We start from the raw sequence: 23,263 nt of genomic DNA on the forward strand, positions 1-23,263 counted from the left end.
GCCAACCAAAGAAATGCCTTCTGGAGCTCGTTCATGTTTTAATTTTTATTCTCCCTTTGTTTGCCCTGGAATGCCCCCTTTTTTAAATGCAAATTTGAGGAAAAATGGAGAAGGCTTAGCAGGGAGCTAAGTCTCCTCCATTCTTCCTCACATTTTCATTTCAGGAACTAAGGGGTTCATTAGGATGTAGGGCGGATCCGATCCGCCCTACAGCCTTCCCCGCCCGCCACCCATTCCCCCACCATATTAGTATGACTTGAAGACCTTCCGCCGTTTTTCCGCCCGGTTGACAAGTCGACCGGGCGGAAAAGGATTTAATATGGTGGCAGTGTCTGCTAGACACTGCCATCCATATCAGGATGCAGGCGGGGGGCAGCCTCGCCGCCACGGAAAGGCATGCAGATTTGGAAGTTGGGGGCCCATTGCGGGCCCCCAGGATGTTGGGGGGTGGGGAGAGGCACATGGGTGGTACCTATGGTACCCCCCTGCATGTGCATGCATAACATGGCAGGCACCGCGCGGTGCCTGCCACATTGTGCATGCATATGCACAACATGCATTTTTGCCATTGCAGCGGGTGATGCTGAAAGCACCGCCCACCGCAATGTTAAAAATGCAGGATGCGCCCGCCAGTATGGCGGGCGCATCCAAATCACCCCCACGGGACCGCCGCATTTATGGCAGGCGGCCCCTTTTTACGTCAGGATGGCGGGCGGACTTTCTAATGATGCCCTTAGTGTACCTCCTTACCCCTTCCTCTGTAAACAAGGGGACAGGGGATGTGTAAGGGATAATTGCTCTTTGCCCTATACTGCTTCCCCTCTGTATTTTATCTCTTTTTCTTTTTTTACGGTGTTGCCCAAATATGGCCTAAATCTCTCACCCTTATCTCCATCCCCCCCACTTAAAAATAATAATAATAATAATAATTGCAGGGTCCCCAACAATCCCCACATCTTTTGTCCTCACATTTTTGTAAGAGATCGATATAGCTCATTTCCCCATGCTCCTTAAGCTCTGCCCTTACATTCCCTATGCCCTTGCGCCCCATCTCTCTTTTCCAACTTATTTTATTAGTCAAATTGGCAATTTGATAAATGGTATTTAGCTATTTTTTCTGTGAAATGGTATTAAGTTGATTTTTATTTGTTGAGGTAGATCCTGTATCAATACATCATTGGTACTTGCAGATAATAGACTGGCTGCTATTGATCGACTCCTCATGATGCCTCTTCAATTTAGGACTCCAACCCCTATCCCTACCTACGTAATTTGAGTAGTTTCGATTTTTCCATTCCAAGTAATGGTTAGAAGACTGGTTGTTCTGGTGGCTATTAACAATTATTTAGGATAATAATTCGCCATAGCCAAGGGTAGCTGGCAGTTATTGCCTTATCCTTTGATAACCTCTGAACTGCCTCTGGTACCCATTTTTATGGTCTGGCTTGACAGCGCAGCTGTCGCAGGACAATTATGTGAGCATCACTAGAGAGGGGCTTTGGCTTAACTCGCATGTTGAGAGCCAGGAGTGCAAGTTTTGATTGGCAGAAGGTGTGTGATTACTTACAAAATGTGCTTGTACTCCACACAGCTGTGATCATTTTGTTTATTCTTCCAGTTGTCAGAGTGTGATTTTTCAAGGACACACACAAGACATTGTAATGCTATTGAAGTGTCTTGGATAACTAGAGGATTTATGGTGTTGTTTTTTGGCAGTATCATATATGGGAGGAGTGCTTTCATTAACCTACATTGATTTTTCGGTCTGGTTGACAGTGCATCTGTCACTTAACCTTTTAACCTGCACCTAAATTGTTTTACAGTTCTTTTATTACATACAAATACCCATCCATCCCAATACTATTTACTGGTAATGCTTCACATTACCATACAACGTTCCTTTAAAGCCAGGCCTATTGGCATTGCCGATGCTTGTATGTTTCATGTAGTGCGCGCACTGTGTATAAAGAACACACATTCTTGAATAGGCTTGCTGCTGCCAGACTCTTTTCCCACAAACTACGATGCTTCTCCAGTGAGCACACCCTACCTCATTTTTTTCTTTCAGTTTTGTAATCATCACAATGACGGGTGCATCTTCCTGCCAAACCATCAGCCAGAAGTCATTCACAGTGTTAATCATCGGACCTTGGGTGGCAATAAATGCTTTTTCTTCTCCGCCATAACCCTAATTTTGGATAAACAAGAAAAGTATGTTATGTCATTCTTAGAGTTTTGCAAAACATTTTTTTTAAAAACACATTTTAGAAAGAGGTGGCCATAAGCACTGTCATTATTCCACCTTTTCATTTGCATATGTTGTACAGTTCATACCTATTACAGAAAACATATTGGATCCAATATTATATTTGTAGGTCAACTGTATGTTTTTTGTTCTTGCCATCTATACAGTATGAATCTAGCTATCAGAGAACCAGAGCGCATCGTAAACAAGGTGATGCAAAGTAGCTGAAGACAGTATAACAATTAGGAGTTTGTGAAAGCCTGGAAGATGTGGAAATGGAGAGTGAAATATTAATGAGGAGGGGGGGCGTGGCTTGGCGCCCGCGAGATATGACAGCACACGGGTGAGGCTCTCCGGTCTCCTCGGCTGATAGCACGTTATACGGCAGTCCATCAGCGCACAGGAGGTGTTTCTCGACTCATGAAGGTTTCTGGAGCATGCTGACGTGATTGTTAATCATGCAGGCATCGTTTTTGAATATATATGTTTTGTTGCGGCCGCCATTTTCTTTTTCTTTCTCGCGCGATAGCGCGCACCCTCTGCTTCATCGCTACGATGATTTGCAATATCTGAGCCCCTTTCAGTCAGCTCATTGTGTCCAGGAATGAGTCTTTGATGCATGTCACGCTGGACTTAGGGCTCTATTGAGGTCTTCTCCTGCTACCTTTGCCGGGATTTGCACGATGTGCCTGGAGGGGTGGCCATTTTGTATTTACCTGAGGTTGAGGCAACTGAGGCAACGTCTTTTCATGGTGTCACCTTGTTAATTTAAATGGCTGTGTTTTCTCATTTTTGCTTACAATCTCTTTGGGGCTGGTGAATTCATGCCCTCTACATTGGAGCACCATTTCTGGTTATTATACATTGTCTGCTCGTTCCTGCTTATGTTTGGCTTCAAGTCTGCAGTTTTTGCTTTTGAGCCCTCACAGGCGCAACCTTAGTGGAGTGTGTCTTCTTCACTTTGAGACATTAACGCACTCTAATATTTTTATCACCCACACAAATAATAATATTACTTCCGTGCCTACACACAGAGGCCTCTTTTATCTGATGCTGGTTTACCATTCTCTTCCACGGCTGTACGCTTTCTTACATAACTTTCGTTTCTCAGCCCCTCAACCTATACACACTTGTTCAGATGAGAGCGTTGTGACTGCGACTCATGGGCAGAACAAAAGTAACACACTCTTCTTCCGTTAAGTCAAAGCACATCTTTATTAAGAATTCAAAGATTTTCTCCGAGCTCTCTAGACTTGAAGATTCTCTGGCGTCTACTCCTCGGAGTCTGGCGTTAACAATGGATCCCTCTGTCGCCGGCCCAGGTAAATCTAATACTAAAAGGCTAAAAAAGGACCCCCCTTCGCCACCTAAATCTACTTCTCCTGTATCTATGGAGCTACTATTAGAATAAATTAGAGCTCTCAGACCCTTCATGGAAGAGACCAATACTAAATAGCAAATTTTAATGGATAACTGATCCCAACTTGAAACAAGGATCTCATTGGTGGAACAAAGTGTCGTCTCTCTGAAGAAAACTTGCGTTAATGCTTCTCATCTTCACTCACAGGTTTCCTCGCTCCAAAGGCAGGTAGAGGATCTTGAGAATCGTAACAGACGGAACAATCTACGGATCTACGGCCTGGAGGAGGGACTTGAGGGATCTGACTCTCTCTCTTTCTTCAAGTCATTTCTTCCTAAACTGTTACATTTACCAGAAGGCACGATGCTTAACATCCAACGCGCGCATCGATTGGGACAAGCGCCCTCTCAGTCCTCAGCCTCACAACGACCAAGAGGAGTCATCTTATACTTCTTAGAATACACGGATTTATTGAAGGGACTTACAGTGGCTAAATCTTCTCCAAGACTCAGATGGTCAGGCTCATCTTTATTCTTTGCACAGGACTATGCCAAGGCCACTGCCAACCGCCGCAAGGCATTCCTGAACATGAGAGCTGATCTGCGTTCAATGGGGGCCCGCTACGGCCTCTTTCACCCTTGTCTCTTCAAGGTTACTCATAACAACAGAACAACAACCTATGATGACCCTCTGTGTCTACAAAGTTTCAGAAACTCCTGTAAAACTACAGCTATGGAATCCTCAGGTTCCTCTTCTGCATCCAACACATGAGATCGCATTCCTTGACAATCGGATCTCATTGGATTTTGTTTATCTTTTTTCCTGTTATTTGCTTTTCCTTGAATTGCGGTTTCTAGTTTTCTTTTTTCTTTTTTTATATACAGTCGTTGTATTTTTCGATATTCTAGTTACACGTTTTTATGCATTTGTGATCACTATTATCGATGCCTACTCCTGTTAATATCTTCCTCGTCACTCTCTCAATTTTACTGTTTCTTGTCTCCACAGATTTTCTATATTTGTTTTGTGGCGTCTCCCTGGGTTTCCGTTTGGCCGATCCTGGATGTGCCGCCTATTTCATGTGGTTCCACCCTCCTCCTCGAGTTTTTCCTGATCGTATTCCCCTGATTTCCCTTTTGTAGGTATGTTCTCCTACTGTTTTTTTGTCCTATTTGTTTCCTTGGTTACTGTCCTATTCCCTTCCCTAAGCGGGTCTTGATATTTTCTCTTTGGGTGTCGCTCTCTTTCTTTCTTCTTCTGGTCTCTATCTTTTTGTTATTTCCTCAGGCTTACTGTGCAACTGATTCCGCTATTTCCTTTCTTTTCTCTCTTCATTACTTTGCTTGTTTCTATATTATTACAGTGCATTGGGCTTATATTTCATATTTTTGGTTCAATATGTTTTCCCATTACCTATGTCCTTAAAATTCATTACTTGGAACGTTAGGGGCTTGAATTCCCCCATTAAACGGCAAAGAGTTTTGTCTCACCCAGCCAAATTAGAAGCTGATATTGTTTTCCTACAGGAAACCCACCTCTCGGATGTTGAATCATTAAAATTAAAAAGATGTTGGGTAGGTGAAGTTTTTTATTCTCCAGGTGAGTGTAAACGTAATGGAGTAAATGATCTTGTGCCGTAAATCTCTTCCGTATTCATTTGTATCCCAAGATTCAGATGTTAATGGTAGATGGTTAAATGTTAAATTGTCTCTCAAGGGTGTTCCAGTCTCCTTTTTGAATGTTTATGCCCCTACTTGTGGTGACCCTTCCTTTTGGTCCACGTTAGCCAAACGTATTACTCATTGCATAGATGACAACTTAGTCCTTGCGGGGGATTGTAATCAGGTTTTTGATCCATTCATAGACAGGAACTCTAAAATCACCTTCATCCCTAACAAACCCCAAAAGTCTTTTGTCCATGCCATCACGCAACATAAACTCCTTGATGCCTGACGTCTCTGTAATCCGACCACTACAGAATTTACTTTTTTCTCCCCTTCCCACCACTCTCAATCCAGGATTGATTATATTTTTGTTTCCCATAATATTGCGCAAACCCTCACCAATGCAGAGATTGGTCCCATTTTATTGTCAGATCATGCCCATGTTTCAATGACCATTGACATCTTACCTAAAGTAACAGGTCCCAAGAGATGGCGTTTTAATAATGCTCTCCTTTTATACCCACAGTTTACTAGTTCTTTTACTAACTTTTCTGACGAGTTTTTTGCAATAAATCAAACTCCTTCCATGCCCTTTTCCACAGTGTGGGACGCTTTTAAGGCCGCTGCAAGAGATTTTATAATTGGCTATGTTGCAAAAAAACGAAGAAATGCCCGCAAATCAACTAGAGACCTTCTTCAGGATATTAAGATACTTGAGCACTCTTATTATACTTCGCATTCGACAGATTGTTTGACAGCCCTTGTTAGTGCTAAGATGCAATTTAACAAAAAATCCACAGAAGATGTTTCTTTATGTTTGTTAAAATCTAGCGCAAAATTTTATGGGGGTAAGAATAAAGCATGGAAAATTTTGGCCAATTACTTAAAAATTAGACACAACAAGTTAAATATTGAATCTATTTATGACACACATTCAGATTTAAAGTATAAAGATGCTGATATTTTGAACGAATTCTCCCTCTTTTACAAAACACTATATACCTCTGGAACTCAACCTACTGCTCAGTCTTTATTACACTTTTTTTCTTCTATCCAAAAACCTTAGATCTTTCTTCCTTGGAATTAGACTTGACGCAACAGGAGTTGTTTAAAGCCCTCCAAATCCTCAAAAAGGATAAAGCCCCACGACCGGATGGCTTCACGGTCGAATTTTACCTACATTTTTCCAAACTTATACTGCCTAAATTGTACTCCCTTATTGACTCTTTTAAGACATTAGGCGGCTCTTCAGGTTCTTTTTCAGAAGCACACATCTGCCTCATACCCAAAGAAGGCAAAGACCCCAAACATTGCAAAAATTATCGGCCTATTTCCTTGGTCAATATAGATTATAAAATCTTTGCCAAAGCTTTAGCTACACGATTAAACTCTTATTTACCGGACCTGTTAGGCAAAGAACAATCTGGATTTGTCAAAGGACGTTTTATCACTGATAATACAAGACTCCTTTTTAATGTTTTGTCTAAATCTCCGCATTTAAAACAGCCTCTTGTGGTGATTGTATTAGACGCTGAAAAGGCGTTTGACAGAGTTGAATGGACTTATTTATTTCACGCCCTTAATTGGTTTGGGTTTGGCCCTAAATTCACATCCTTAATTTCTCTTCTTTACTCCAATCCCCGGGCGGCTGTTTGTGCCAATGGTCTAGTATCTCAATTTTTTTATTTAGTAAGAGGTGCGCATCAAGGCTGTCCCTTATCTCCTTTCCTTTTCAACTTGGCCTTAGAATCTTTTCTCTCTAAACTACGCCAAAACCCCAACATCCACGGATTTCGAACATTGCATTTTCATATCAAATTCGCAGCTTATGCCGATGATATCTTACTCTTCCTGTCTCAACCAAATGATTCAATCACAGCTTTTCTAGCAGAAGTACGTTAATACTCTAATATTTCTGGGTACAAATTGAACAACGACAAATGCAAGATTTTACCCCTAACAAAGTACACTTTCAAATCTGATTTCAGTGCCTCCAACTTTACCTGGAGTCCCAATCACATTAAGTACCTTGGACTACATGTTACCCCCACAATTTCAGACACGGGATCTCTCTGCATGAATAAATGCATACAAAAGTTTTCTGACTTAACTGCCAAATGGCATCCCCTTTATTTATCTTGGTGGGGTCGTCTTGACACTATTAAGATGATGTTGTCCCCAATCATCATTTTATTATTTCTAATATATATCGGTATCCATTCCCACTAAATTTTTTTAAGAAAATCAACTCCATTCTCTCCTCCTTCTTATGGCACAATAAAAAGCCTAGAATGTCTATATCCAAATTAACACGTCCCAAGTCAGAAGGTGGAGTTAATTTTCCTGATTTCCCGGTGTACCAGAAAGCCTTTCTTTTACGTCAAGCCTCCTTGTGGTTGCGCGATCCCATTGATGATTGTCCTTTATAGACTACAATCGAACGTCTTTTTCTGTCTCCTTTTTCCTTTGCGGAATACCTTTCCTTTTCACGCAAACCACAAACCTTATCTACTCCCATAATTAAACTAACATCTAAACTTCTCTTATCTTCTTCTATATCTCCTCATAACAATGTAGACTTCTTCCTCCACTACACAATTTGGCATAACAAGAGTGTACTTATTAGAAATAAACCTTTTTATTGGAAAACCTGGCGCCAGAGAGAATTAATCTGGATACACCAGCTTTTCTCACAAACGGATTTTCTTCCTTTCTCTTTGCTAAGTCAATAATTTAGTCTCCCTCCCTCCTTCATTCATAAATACATCCTGCTTAAGGAAGCCGTGATGGTCACATATACCCAGTTTTCTGCTCAGCATACTTCTCCCAGTACCTCTCCTCTCACTTCACAACTCCACACCTTGTTAGCAACTACACCTAAGGCCTCTGTCATATACAATTACCTACATAATATAGATAATATCAGGCAAAAATCCAAAGTAGAAGAGAAATGGGAGCATAACTTTGCACTCTCTTGGCCAGTTTCCTTATGGAATAACATATGGATCAAAATTCGTAAGTCATCCAGAGCAGCTAATATCACGGAGACATTATTTTTCGTTTATAATAGACTTTTTTTTGACACCTAGTGATCTGAGTAAAAGGTTTGAGGCGGTATCAGATGTTTGTTGGACATGTTCCTCTCCAAACGCAGATTTATTTCATATGCTATTTGTTTGTCCTACTGTGCATAATTTCTAGAAACAAGTATGGTTCCAAATTAATTCGATTTTTAGAATCAGAATTTCTTTTTCTTGTACTCATGTTTTTTAGGTAGTCTTTCATCTTGTTGGGAAAGTGTCACGCTTAATGTTAAAGTTATTGATCTGCTCCTAGCAGTTGCATTTCAGCAAATTACAGCTAATTGGAAAGATTTTTCTAAAATATCTTATAAAGCATGGTGGTATAATGTGTGCCATAACCACAGGTCGGACACCTCTTTTGTACATCCTTTAAACATGGCAACGAAGCGAATGGAATTATGGTTATCTGTTACAATGTATCTTGACATATGTGCTAAACGTTCTTTTCGATTGCAGCTATTTCAACAAGAAGTTTCAAAACCCCCTTGACCCCTAACAGGTTCCAAATATCTTTGAGATTTCACTGTTTTTGTATGATTTATGTATAGCATTTTATCTCTCTTACTTTTTATCTTTGAGCCCGATCCTTCTAACTTTATTGCAGCAATTTTTTGCAGTATTTTTCTCTTGTATGCAATGCATTTAATGTTATGAACTTGTGTTGACACCCTTCTTTCTATTAATAAACCTTTTTTTTTAACTGAAAAAAATATTAATGAGGAAGCTACTGGGATTTATAAGGGAGTACAGACATGACCCATATGCTTGAAGGTAGGATCTCCAGTAGACGTTAATGAATATCTGTCATGAAGTACAATTAGAGTTTGTAAGATGAAGCATGAGTGCAGCTAAGAGAGGACATCCCCATCCCAACTCCTCCGTGCTCATTCCTTTCTAACAGGTAGTTTTGGGAGACTTTTTCTCTGAGAAGAGAAAACGGATCCCACTTATGGCACAAGAAGCTGCGGTGCCCTTTAACTCCTTAGGTTGATTGTAGATTTGATCTTGCATGGACCCCTTTTTGTCAAAACCGTATCCAACGCCTGGAGCCTGAGTATTGTCCACTCCCTTCTGGCCAGGACGAAGCCAGTGGCCCTACTGAAGCTCTGCTTGCCAACCCTACTGCTGGTAAACTTGTCCATCACGGAAACTGAAGCCAGCCCAAAGAGTCCTGTACCTGTAGAGTTTAAAGATCGCCTTTCCCTCCTGTAAGCTCGGCATTAGAGAGAGAAATAAAGCCATGGATTTGAGCTCATGTTCACTATCATCTGCTGATCCCCCCTCCCCCCAATCCCTGCACCAGTGACTGAAACAAGGTAGGTGAGAGACTTCTTCAACTGTCATATTAGTTGAGACAGTGGTAACTCGGCCTCGGAAGTACACCCCTCTGCTCACTGTCTTTTGTTTTTTCCTCCTAAAATTTTTCATTATGTACTTTCTTGACCCTACCAAGGCCAGCAGGGCAGCACCAGATGGGTAGCAAGAAAGCCTGATCCTGGCATCTTTGAGGTCCCCCGAGCCCTATGTGCTCTAGGGCAGGAACTCGAGTGAGCCTGTTGGCAACCTGAGGTTGACATAAATCCACTGCATACAAGAAACTTTACAATGAACTTGCAGGTAGTCATGACATTGTTGTTGCTACTGTATTTGCTGTTTCATTGAATACAAATGATGCTTGATGCGTCTCCACCTCCGAACAACACCCTCCCTGGCGGACTTCAGAAAGAAACTCAAGACCTGGCTTTTCAAAAGAGGCGTGGCACCCTCAACGCCCAGATACCACTAGGGGTGACAGTGCTGTGCCATACAAATGTTGATTGATTGATTAAACGAACACCTAGCTTTGAACATTTAAAAGGAAGTTAAAGAGATGTACAGTATTCCATTTTAGTGGTAAAAGTTTGAGATCCTCCATTTTGATCAACAGTCCATATCATTTAATTTAATGTATTTATATTTGATCAGAAATAGACAGTGTCTATATTTGAGGATCACGAAGAGTAATTGCTTGTGTACACTAGATACTGAATCCTTATTTTGTATTGCATTGTTGCTTTGTCTTTTCTGCTTGCAGATTATTCTATTTACCAGTGTCGGTTCATGAACACTAAACCTTCTCAAACACTAAACTGATTGCAAACATTTTATAATGTTTATACTTGGGCCCTGGTTGACAAACTGTACTGTGTTTAATTAGCACTGCTTGTGTCAAGAACTCCACATGAGAGTGCCTTAAGAAAAACATGGTTTGATACATAAACACAAGAAGAAGCCTGGTGAATATAAGATCTCAAAGATTTCATTTATAAATGCAAATCTATAGAATCCGCACCAAACATAAGTTACGAAAATGTATCCAATGTAAATTCAGTATATAACAAAGAGACAGTTTCTTCAAAATTGCATGTCATTCATTTTACATGCGCTCTATAATATTCAATGTGTAGTCAAAATGGCACAGTGTACTGGGAAAGGTGAGAGAAAACATAAGGCATGCACATAGTGCTATCTGACCCAACTAGACAGCACAACAACAAATGCCAAAAAAGTCCCAATAAAAGACGGTTGTCTAGTCCAGAAAGTCCCTCGAGAATAGTCATGATTGGGGAAAGGGTCAACATTTTTCAATTATTACACTTATCATACTGGCTAAGCCAACCCATTAAATGCCTTCTGGAGCTCGTTCCAGTTTTACTTTTATTCTGTCTGCCTTTGTTTGCCCAGGAATGCCCCCTTCAAAAAAATGAAGGTTCCTCACTAAGCTTCCTCCATGTTTCATCACAATTTCAGTGGCAGAGAAAATCTATGGGTCTCTTCAGAACAAAGGCGTCTGGCCAAGACCTATGTCAAATGAAAAGGTACAGTCAGTTGTGTGAAACAGTGGTAACTCAAATCAGTGACTCAAAATATAAGGTAGTACTCACAAAAAAGGAACTCCTTCAAAACTAGTTTAATGCAGATCCAAAGGGTCTCGATTTGAGATGGCACATAGTTTAAGAATGTGTTCACCACATTAACTATGCATATTGTAGCGGCCAAAAGATATGTTAACCAAGTCTATACACTCTCTATATATACACAGGTACCCAATGGTAAAGATAAATACAGAAATGGAAATGCCAGAGGTTCACTGGGTGAAAGGAAATTTAGAGCAGGAACCTTCCACAAATTCGATTAGTAAGAGATACCTCAGTCAGAATTGTTAGGGAACAAAAAGCTTAAAAGTCCCCCCACAGATGGATGGATGTAGTTGGTATAGATAACAAATATAAGAAAGCGGTGCAAATTAAATTACACATCCTTTGGGTCCAGGCAATGACTGGATCACGTACAGGCAAAATGTGGTCTAATAAACTATGTACATCAGACAAAGGAAGCCTGTCTTGGGAAGAGGCATACCAGCTGGCCTACTCTTGTGGCAGACATCATCTTGGAAAGACAAGATAGTGAGAATGTCACACAACAAAGGCATTGAATTAAAAATGGGAGCTGTCAATGTAAGTTCAAAAAAATAAATAGAAGAATTAAATTCCCTAACCGTGGATGTTATTAAGCCAAGAGCCTGATTACGATCTTGGAGGATAGGATACACCATCACAAACGTTACGGATATAATGGAATTGTAATTTGGCAGTCGGTATATCCATCAGCCTTTTGAAGGAGTAACCTTGTCAGCCAAGATCATAATCGGGCCCTAAATCTAGTAAATCTGAGTGCTTGTAAATGAAGTAAAAAATGTTCAGAAAAGGGGATACCTATACAGATCCATGGGGTAAATAGATCCAGTTACATTACTGTAATTTGCACAGAAAATATCAAATGTTTACAGAAGCACTACAAAAGTGACACTATACACCAGTTTGAAAACCCAGAGTAAGGGCACAAAAGTCAAGAAAACAATATGTTAAAAGAGCTATCTTTATAAGTTCTGACAGTTCATTGAGACCCTCCTTAGCTGTATTGAGTCTATCTATCCTTCTGCACTCGCACAGATAATAATCTGGTAAAATTACCTTCTCTTGAACCTTTTTTCACCACCTTAATAACTTGCCAAGTGATTTGTTCAGATGTATAGTTGTTAGCAGAGAAATGTTTAACCAGTGGTGCTGTGATCGCCCCACATCGGATCTGACTTTGATGTTGACAAATCCAACATTTCACCACGTGCTTTGTTATTTGTTAGACCTGTCAGCCTTAGGGTGGTCTTCTCCTAAACATTTACCTTACTCTCCGTTTTTTGCCGGCCTACCGGTGATAAAGTGCCTGTGCTCTCTCCCTTAAACATGGTAAAAATGGCCTACACCCAATTGCCACATTTAATTTACTTGTAAGTCACTAGTAAAGTGGTACAACTTGTACCCAGGGCCTGTAAATTAAATACATCTAGTGAGCCTGAAGCACTGACTATGCCACATACTTCAGTAGCCCTTTAAACCTATTTAAGGCCTGCCAATGCACCCTGTGTGTGCAGTTTATGCTGCCATTTCAATCTGGCAAAATAAACCTTTTTTCAGGCCTAGACCTTCCTTTTTAATACATATGTCACTCCTCAGGTAGCTCCTAAACAGCCCTTAGGGCATGGTATAGTGTATTTAACGAATTTGGCATGTATTTTTAAGTTTTACATGTCCTGGTAGTGAAAACCCCTTACATTGGTTTCTCACTACTGCAAGGTCTACAACTCCCATAGAATAACATTGGATTACCTTATTACATTTTATAAGTGATAACTCTCAATTGGGAGCAGGAGGGATTGTTGGGTTTGGTGTGTAAAGAATTATTACTTGAAACTCTATTTAATGGTAATGTTGATTTCTAAGTCACAATCCTGAAAATTCCACTTTTAGAAAACTGCTAAAACAACAAGGTGGTGGATGGAATGCTTGAATTAATCTCAGCAACTGGCAATCGCTTGGGTCTGCATCCCAATCCATCATGTGTTGTCCACCATGCCAGCCCAGTCTGGACCCAACCATATGCATAATCAGTCTTGACCCTGTTTCTTATGGGAACAGTCCAGCCCGAACTGCCGGGCCATGACCTCCCTGAACTATAACACAAACAACCCATGAACTGTTTTGGACTTGTTATGGGCTTTTCAGCATGTGTAACTTGGTCCCAGAGACACAGTGAGCCTGGGACCTACGTCTGGGCATACCTGGTGCACTTAGGGTGTCAAACACAAAAACAACAAGGTGATGGATAGAATGCTTGAATGAATTTCAACTACTGGCACTCACTCGGGCCGCATCCCAATCTATTATTTTCACCCACCATGCCACCTCAGTTTCAACTCTGCCATATGCAAATCAGTCTTGAGCCTGTTCCTCATGGGAACAGTCCAGCCCGAACTGCGAGGCCAGGTCCTCCCTGAACCGGAACACAAGGAACCCAGAACCGGCTCGAGCGATTAGCAGTGGCTGAGATTAATTCAAACATTCCATCCATCACTTTGTTGTTTATGAATTTGACACCCTTAATGCGTCTGGTATGAATATCGGGCTCAGTGTGGAACTAAGCTGTATCTGGCTGAAGTTGTTCAATGTTTAAAATTGCATATCTACGGTTCTACTGATTGGATTTTTGTCATTATGGACTCAAATAATGTATTACATTTTGTTTTTCGAAATTGGGGTGGGATCTTTTTTGTGTTGTGGTTTCACTTTATCATTGCTTGAAGTGCTGCATAAATACTTTCCACATTGCCTCTAAGGCAAATCTGACTGCTTTTGTGCCAAACTGACAGAGGGTTAAGTGAAGGTTTATTTGGGGTTGCATGTGATTCACCTTGACAGGAATTGTGGTTGCTGCTTGAGTAGTGTTTCATCCCTCATAACCAGGAACCCAGTTTCCTACATATGTCCTATGTACAAACGCGGGCATGGGTTGTCAATGGCATGTATCACATCTTGAGTGTGGCAATTCAAAATGTCGATAAAGACATATCATGTTTATGTCCCCCAAATTCATAAACTTGTGTGTTCTTGATGTAGTTCAATGCTTGCCAATATACCAAAACTGGGGGCAAGCCCCCGATAAATGTAATAGAGTTCAAATTGTGCTTTGTCTGTGAGCCCTAACTACATTGTCCTGAATATTTCTATTACACATGTGCACAAATAATGGCGAAAGAGAGTTCCCATCAAGCAATAAACTCAGTTTATTGCATGTGATTCTATGGGTCATATGTACTAAAGCATTTTCCCACAGACATGGAATAGGTAAAAACCCTTTGATTCCTCTGTAGCTTATTTTTAATGTGATAAGTGCTCAAAGAATTGATTCTGGGTTGGACTAAGGTATCACATGGGCGATAGCAAACTCTTTTCATAGCTTGCCAGATTAGGCAGGAGGAGTATACTATCAAGACCTGGCTCTTTCACTGACCCTGCTTCCTCTCCATTCTTCCTCTATCTGCTGCTAGCGCTGGGACGTCCCTTTGCCGGGACAGCCATTCGCTTTATTAAATATTATAACATAACATATCAACATTAGTTTACTGGGCTGTTCGTTTGCCTCACTGACAAATATCAGCTGTTTTTACTGTTTCTCCTGATTGTTAAGTTTATTTCCCCATAAGGTACATGGGTGGTGGTTGTTGCATGGTAACAAAGAATCCCTCTCAGTAGGTTTTCCCAATAGTGTAGTATAGCGTGTATAAGGTTCATGAGCAAATGACTAATCAAATCACTAAATAAGTAAAGAACGGATTTCTGTTTGAATGAGATGCAAAGTTAAAATCTGTGCTTCGACTATTTAACCTGTCTTGGAATTCCTTTGCCATTCATTCTGCACCACGCCACTGTACGCCTCTCAGCTATTGAGTATACATGGATGATGATGTGAATGGCTGGTATGACGGTAAAACTCACCTACAAACTAATTTGATATTTGTGAAGCCAAGCATATTTCCTGTTTTGTTACAAAACTATTCACATTTCAACATGATATAATGTCATGTTAGGGCTATTTCAGCAACATCAGTGATAAGTTTATACAGGGTGTGGGTATGTTAAGTGTGTGCTAAGTAATTTTTAAGGCCCATCAAAGCTAATAGTTGGGAAATGCTTGTGTATAAGGATTCAATATTGAGTGTCACCAAAATCTCTTCTTCTGACCCGCTGTTGAGATATAGGCCCTTAGGGTTTGGTGCTTCACAGAGCATGAAGCCGTTGTAACTTCCAGACTAATACAACAATTGTGTCCGGCCACAGATCCATGGGAGAGACAGAGCTCTCTAACCCTGCATCCTTGGGTCCTTGCCAAAGCCAAGTCCCTTTGACCTGCTGAATCTTTCTTCATAATTGATCTGTTTCTACAAGGGGAAGACAGCTTTCTCTCCTTGGAGTCCATATTTAATAAGATTTTGGATACCTTCTTCTTGCTCAGTCCTCAGCTTGAAGACTGCGAAGGAAAGCTCCCACGGGACAAAAACAGGGGGCGGGAGGAACCAGACAGTTTAAACAAGGCTCCAGCACAGTCCAGTCCAGTAGTGTATTAATTTGTCAGCAAGATACCCTGCATGTTGTTTTTGTCCCTACAAGATCATATGGCCTGATCCTTGAGAAGCAAATCCAGATCATTGTACAAGAGAAAGCCAGCCAGGCTGCAGTCCTCTACTCGGGTAAATGAAGCAGGGTCCTCCTTTTCATTACACCATCTCCTTCCAGATGAGCCTCAACCGGGATATACTTGAAACCTTCTTTTTTAGTGATACGTTTTCTCTGCAACCTCAGAGATCTGGGAGAAGTCCAGTGCTAAATTTGTAACAAAAAACGGCTGGGGCCCTCGTCAGGAGGCCACTCCAGCTTGTCCCACACATTTCCACTGTACTTACATAACTACTAACCATCACACTGCTACAAGTGTGACAATTCAGACTGTTCGAGGACGAAAAAGGTTTAAGAATGGCTTGGATGGCAGGTATTAGTTGTTTTTATTGTATATTGAATTAACAAACAACTGTTTTTCACCTCATCTTTAAATTGCACAAACAGCGCCACCATGTGGCAACTGTCATAAGTGAGGGTTTGGAAATTAAGTGCGGGTGCCAAGCACCGGAAACCACCAGCTCAAATTAAGCACTGAAGAAGTCTAAGGCTTAGTCAATTACATTTTAAAAATGGAATCATTGTACTCCATTTGCTTGCTTTTTCTTTTGAAGCTATGCATCAATACCCTCTTGAATCCAATGATATCCTGGGTAACTGCAAGGTAGGTTTTAGACATCAAAAGGGGAAAGAAAAGGCCCAGAAATTCCTTTTTAGATATTTATAGCAGGATAGAGTGCTGAACTGTTTATGATTCTAAACCTCTCACCAGCATTTGCCATCTCTAACCACTTCCAACCCAGGGCTGAACAGTAATGCCAAGACTCTGTTAGAGAAATTACCTTTCTTTTAGATTTCAGTAACTTGTTGCATCCTGCAGGGCTGGTGCCCTTTGCCCATCCTCCGTAATATCGAAGGGCCATAACTACATCAACTCCTGTTTAAAACTGGATGCACTGTTTCACCATTATGTAAAGAAGGCGGGTCATTTGATTCCACATTCACTGCGATACAAACAAGATGAATAATAATTGGCTGAGACTAAATGATTATGAAATAGAGTTTCTGCTATTAGCTCTGCATGTAAAACTGAAAAGAGGTGAACATCCTTATGAGAGGCTGAGACTCACTGACAGTTTTGTTGTACCTGTAAAAACACTTGGTGTCACTTTGGCAACATCCTTTCCAGAGCCACATTTAAGCTTTTTCCAAACTACTATAAGAGTCAGCTCAATCCTGCCAGAAGAGCATAGAGCCAACATCTGTAGAGTAATCGAACTATAGCTAAGAAGCATATCCAAAAAATGTAAATACTTAAAAACCTTACTACATAATCTTGGATTCCACAGGTTTCCCGTCCTTCACAAATGAATAGTAAAATCCAGAGTTTCTCATAAAACATTGTTCGGGGGCTACAAAAGCTCAGGATCAGGTTCAAAATTCTTAACCCAGTTAGGCTCTAGTGGACAAAGTCTTTGATCTTCCTCTGCATATTTGGGTACAACATTGTGGCAAATCCTTTACATCGAATCCATGCCGGCCATTTATTGACTATGATGTCTGTGGTTACCACAAACGCGGCTCCCTATCTAACTTTTATGAATTTTATTAAGGCCTTCTTGCCCTGATCAGTTTGTTTTGTTGGCACCTACTCAACTCCGATGCCCTTGCGTTGCAAATGACATCAGTGATTCAATAATAATGCTGGAAGCAGCTGGTGAATGAACCCTTCACACTTAGCACATTACAAATGACCAAAAGTTAATGCTGCGTCAAATGCACGTGGCATGGTGTTAGGCAACGCTTAATGTTATTACAGCTTGGAAGGGGTTTGAAGCTTTCAGGGGCTGTCTGTTAGTCTTCTGTATGCTAAACCTGGGTTAACCAAATGAATTATGTGAAAAATATTTCATCATCACAAAAAAGGGGCCACTGTTGACCAGAATTAGAGGCGTGTAAGGTACTTATGCACTTTAGACTTAATTTGTTACGAATGAGCGTGGTGCAAGGTGCCTGGTAGGAAAAAGGTAAACATAGTGATTATGGAAACTGTATAACTCCTTTCCAGAATCTTTTTTTTTTGTGGCGATTTTGAGTCTCTTTATTTTTTTTTAACACATTTTATTAATGACTTTGACAGTTATATAATGCAATGTTTATCCCACAGAGGCAGTCTTTTGTTTTTGAAAGAAAGTACACTATACATAGTACATTCAGCTTCCGTATGTGTCACTCTTTAAGAGATAAGAAAAAATAAAATAAACGTGAGGATAGTGATCGCCAGTGACATCGTGAATATCACTACATTAGATTCTAGGAATAGAAAATGACAATACAAAACCGTTATAGTCCAATGAACCATAAAACACCTATTTAACACCTCTCCAGAATCTTCACCATTTATTCCATTCATGTGTCAGTTTTATAACATTAAGAGTAAGAACAATTTAGCAAACTTTTATTTTTATGTGTCTTCTAGCAGAAGCAAAGGAAAGCAGTTCATCTGTAGTGTGAGGTTTTAAAAAAGAACAGTGCTGAGCCGTGTTTTCAGAAATGTTAGGTATTTTGATTTTTTTATAGCAGAAATTACGTAACGTATTTGCATAAAAGTTTTCTAAACCAAAATGCAATTAAGGAATGTAATCGAATTGACGTCTTTATAGACCCATAACATATAAACGGGATTAAAAAGGCAGTGCTTTCCAAGCCAAACACTAATTTTAAATTAGAATGAAACACATTCACAAGAGCAGAGTCGCACAGCTGCAGACAGGGAGGGCACTTCCTGCCAGCCCAGGATCAGTTGAAAGAGGAGAAACGATTGATGTGGAATAGCCTGACCCCGAGGTCAGTATTACTGTTCTAAACTTCAAGGTAAAAACATGCTTTGAATTGCTGTTGTGTGGTCTCTAAATTCACTGGCTTTGAGATCCCTCTTCCTCTACTGCATGTGGTCTTTCTAGTGATGATGCAGACAGTGAAGAGGTCCATAAGAACACAGTCATGCTTTACATCGATTTAGTCCACAACATATCAATGGCATTTTGCATGTCCACTCTGAACACTACAGATGTGAACAAAACACAACCACTTACCTTAATGTAGTTAGCATTTATATAGGTGCTTAGTGAATCTTTGGAGTTCTTTGGTTTCAAGCAGACACGGCTCATAGGATCTACAAACAAAGACAAATTAAAAACTGTGCTTAATGCAGGAGTATGAATAAAACAAATTAGCAGGGACAGAAATGTATACCCTGACTAAAACAACAAAGGAGTCCTTTTTAGGGATATCTTTAGCTGTCTGCTGGAGCTATTGAGACGAGCCAGATCAGAGCATGATCTATTTCACGGGACTAGCAGCTCCTAGTGCAACAACACGTATCACATCATTAGCATCTGCTTGGAGCAGAAGACTAGTGCACCTACTCGTTTGTTTCCTTGACAATTTTACCATATCTGTGCTGCTTGCCTTCCCTAGAGTGTGCTTGATGGGTAATGAAATAAATGTGTGATGTGTTCTGGAGCAGGAGTTTGTCTGTAGTGTAAATAGTGTGATAAGATGTCATAGTGTGCAAGTCTGCACCTGATGGTATTTTTCCAGTTGGTTGCTTTCATCTTCTGTTCACGTGACGACCTCAACATCCTTCATTTTTTGGCTCCTGCCTAAAAACAGGTCTTTTTGTTGGATTATAAATTGAGTGGAGGGTGGCCTGGCATTAATTATCCCTCTATAGTTCCTTGTTGGATTACAGTGTTGAACGGCGGCTCAGCCGTGAGAGTTTTTTACCTTTTTGAGTTTTTATTATCAAAAATAGTTTCATGAGAGCACCTACCATTGCAGTTTTTTGGTTTAGACTGGGTTAGTCACTATCTGGAGTCTGTGGAGACAGTACATTGTGTAATTTAGAATTTTGTGAAATGGACAGGAATTGCCTAGCCTTTACAGATGAGCAGAATGCTGCTATTCTCTCTGGGCCATCACTTTTTCCCGATTTTGGCCTCTCAAACACCACTTCTGCAAGAGAGGAATGGGAGAAATTGACTAATGCTAAGAAAAAGCAAGTAAGAGTGGCATTACATGACTGAGTACTATCGAGCAGGCGCAGCCCCCACCAGTCTTTTGGTTAGGATTGAACCAAGAATATTTCTGGAAGATTAACAGTTCAGAGTAGACTGGAGTTTTATTTTGAACAAATGTACTAGAGATTGGTTGATTTTAATTATTCAGACAGCCAAACGATTGAGTGAGGAACTTTTGAAAGAGATTTTGGAATTGGAAGAGAGTATTAAAGCAGACTCAAGTATTGTAGACGCAAAGGAGCAGCTTCAGAGAATACAAGACGATCTAAATGAATATAATAACTATATGGTAAATCAAAAGTTTAAAGGACTAAGGAGAAATCTAGAAAGATAATCGCACAAGTGGGCTTTTCCTTATATTGAGGACAAGTATTACCGGCAAGGTAGTGAACAGGTGCCACAGAATAGATATCCGAGGGGATGTCGAGTACAAACTAGACGTACCCCTCAAAATTGGACATTTGACAATACATCAAGTGAGGAGGAAGAGGGGCCACAGGCATTGGAGCAAGGGAGGGTGAGATTCAACCCCCAGGTACAGCCAAATCAGGATTTGGGAGGACTGTTACGCTCTTTTTTAGCCCAAACCCAAAGGGGAAACAGAGGGGGAGGTACGAGGGACAGAGGCAGAGCTCGTCAGAATCAGTCACAGACATGGCAAACCTTCTCGCCTCAGGTGACCAGGAGCAGAGGCAGGACTCTAACCTGAATAACATCGTAGTCAATCTACCGGACCATCATTTAACGTTGGATGAGTGGAGGGTGCTCAACAAAAGTTTGGGATACGTCCCCACCCCACGTCACGACTTATTCAAGTGTAGAATGGAGTTACAGGAAGTGATGAGAAAAATTAAAATCAAAAAGTTCTTTGCCAATAAGGAATCTGACCCCCTTCAATCTTTTCAACTAACCTTCATCGCCCCTCACATTTTTGTCCACCTAGCAGTGTTGTTGGCCCTGAAGTTTGAGAGGAAGGTTCTAGATGAAATTAAGACACTTGAGGAATCTCAGAAGCAGCAAACCTTTAGTAATATGAGTCAGTGTGATTGGCAAGCGATCAAATCCTTACAAGATAATGCCTCTATAACAATAAAGTCAGCAGATAAGGGTGGGGCCATAGTCCTAATGAATACTCTGGACTATGAAACAGAAGTAACAAGGCTTTTACAGGATAAGAAAAACTACCAACCATTGTCCAGAGATCTAGTTGCCAAGCTCCTTGGGGTAATCACAAGGATGGTGGGACAAGCCAGAGAGAAGAAATGGATAACTAGCAAAGAGGCAGATTTTTTGATTAATACTAAACCAAGAACACCGGCTTTTTATATCCTGCCGAAAATTCATAAGGCGCATCGTCCACCCCCAGGACGCCCGATAGTCTCGGGTATCTCCTCTGTGCTTGAACTGCTATCGCAGTTCGCTGATTTCTTTCTAAGAGAGTCAGTGCTGAAACAGTTGTCTTATGTCCAGGACACTACAGATATTTTGAACATTATCCAAGATATGGATTTTGATCCGTCACAACAGCTGTTAGTGACGATCGATATTGAATCTCTGTACACTAGCATCCCCCAAGACTCGACGTTGGTGGCAGCAGCGCGCGCTCTTGGGGGGCAGGATTGGTTTTATGACATGCCCCAATCCTTTGTGATGCAGTGTATCGAAAATGCCTTGACCCGCAACTATTTTGCTATCAAGAATGACCTTTTTTTGCAGATATCCGGTACTTCAATGGGCGCTACTTTTGCGCCGAGTGTGGCCTGCATTATTGTAGGCCAGTTTGAAGAGCATTATCTGTACCATCCATCTAACCCCTTCCAGAGTCATATTTGCCTCTCGAAGCGGTACATTGATGATATTCTGTGTGTGTAGTCAGAGACTGAGAGTCATCTTTATAAATTCTTGGAATGGCTGAATAATCGTGATGAGTGTTTAAAATTTACCTGGAGCATAAGCACTGAGAAGGCGACCTATCTGGATCTGGACATTGGTGTGGTTGATAACAAACTAACCTCGAGTGTTCATCAGAAACCCACAGATAAGAACTCCTTATTACATTACCAATCATTTCATCCCAGAGCTTTGAGGGATAACCTCTCGGTGGGGCAGTTTCTCCGCTACCGGAGGAACTGCTCTTCCACTGGTGATTATTTGCAACAGTCTGAAAGTTTAACTGATAGACTGGTGCAGCGTGCATATCCTAGAAGAATTGTCAACAGAGCTCGCAAGAGAGCACTTAATACTCCACGGGAAGCCCTACTGGAAAGGAATACAAAACAAAAAAATGATTGTCTGCCTGTTGTACTGACTTTTGACCCCTTATCGACCAAAATCCGTCAGGTGATTAGGAAGCATTGGTCGTTGTTATCTACCAATGATTACCAAATGCCCCAACCTAGGTTTGCTTTTAAATGGGTGCAGAATCTTAAGGACAGGCTTGTCCACATGAGGCCTATACAACAAACAATGAGCACATCTTTTCCACCTGGGCACTACCCGTGTGGGGGATGCTCAGTATGTGAGCTCACCGAAAAAACTCTGAGTCTGCAGTTGCAGAATGGGAGAACGTGGTACCTAAACAGGTTTAGCAATTGCAATTCAACAAACATCATCTACAGATTAACCTGCCCGTGTGGGTTACACTATATTGGCCTCACAACGAGAAAAATCAAAGTGAGGATGCAAGAACATCTAAGTACAATCAAAAATGGGAAGTTGACCACGAGATTGGTTCAACATTACAAAGATAACCAACACAATTACAGGGCATTGAAGTGGGTGGTGTTGTAGAAAGTCTTAGGTGACCCAAATAACATTGAGAGAACACTTGCAATGAAAGAGGCGCGTTGGATTTACTCTGAAAAGGCGGACCAAATTGGTCTTAATGACCAAATTGAATGGAATGAGATCACTAGATAGACAATGATAGCATATGTAGTACTGTTCTCCTGTGGCCAATAATGTTGGGTCAGTTAATGTTGTGTCCTTACGATTATGGATAAATTGTTTTGGCGGTTTTGAAGGTATACATGCTTTAGGATGCCTAGTTTCCTTAGCCTTCCGATGCGTCCTTAATTATGCGCGTGATTTGACTTTGTTTATAAATAGCCCCCAAAAAATAAATCTTTTTGTATTTATAATTAGGCTTGAGAAAATGTGGTGTTTTTTAATGGAAAGTGTTTAGTGGCAGCTCAATATTATTGAACATCATTATGCTGCATTGATCTTGCAAGGTGGCTGTGATGCGAATATATCTGTATTTTGTTTGGGCATCAACAG

At 40.8% G+C, this 23,263-nt stretch overlaps 1 protein-coding gene across 2 annotated transcripts in view; it reads right to left on the reverse strand.

Moving 5' to 3' along the window:
• Positions 1-23,263, reverse strand: part of PTPRR (protein tyrosine phosphatase receptor type R) — an 813,462-nt gene that overhangs the window by 140,449 nt on the left and 649,750 nt on the right. For both annotated transcript variants that reach the window (XM_085652526.1, XM_085652527.1), the window contains 2 exons: positions 18,998-19,077; positions 2,051-2,188 (listed from right to left, as the gene is read on the reverse strand). In XM_085652526.1, the coding sequence (XP_085508652.1) occupies positions 2,051-2,188; positions 18,998-19,077 (218 nt within the window). The remainder of the gene's footprint in view (positions 1-2,050; positions 2,189-18,997; positions 19,078-23,263) is intronic.

This window comes from Triturus cristatus, chromosome 4_1, assembly GCF_964204655.1.
Source record: "Triturus cristatus chromosome 4_1, aTriCri1.1, whole genome shotgun sequence".
Lineage (NCBI taxonomy): Eukaryota > Metazoa > Chordata > Amphibia > Caudata > Salamandridae > Triturus > Triturus cristatus.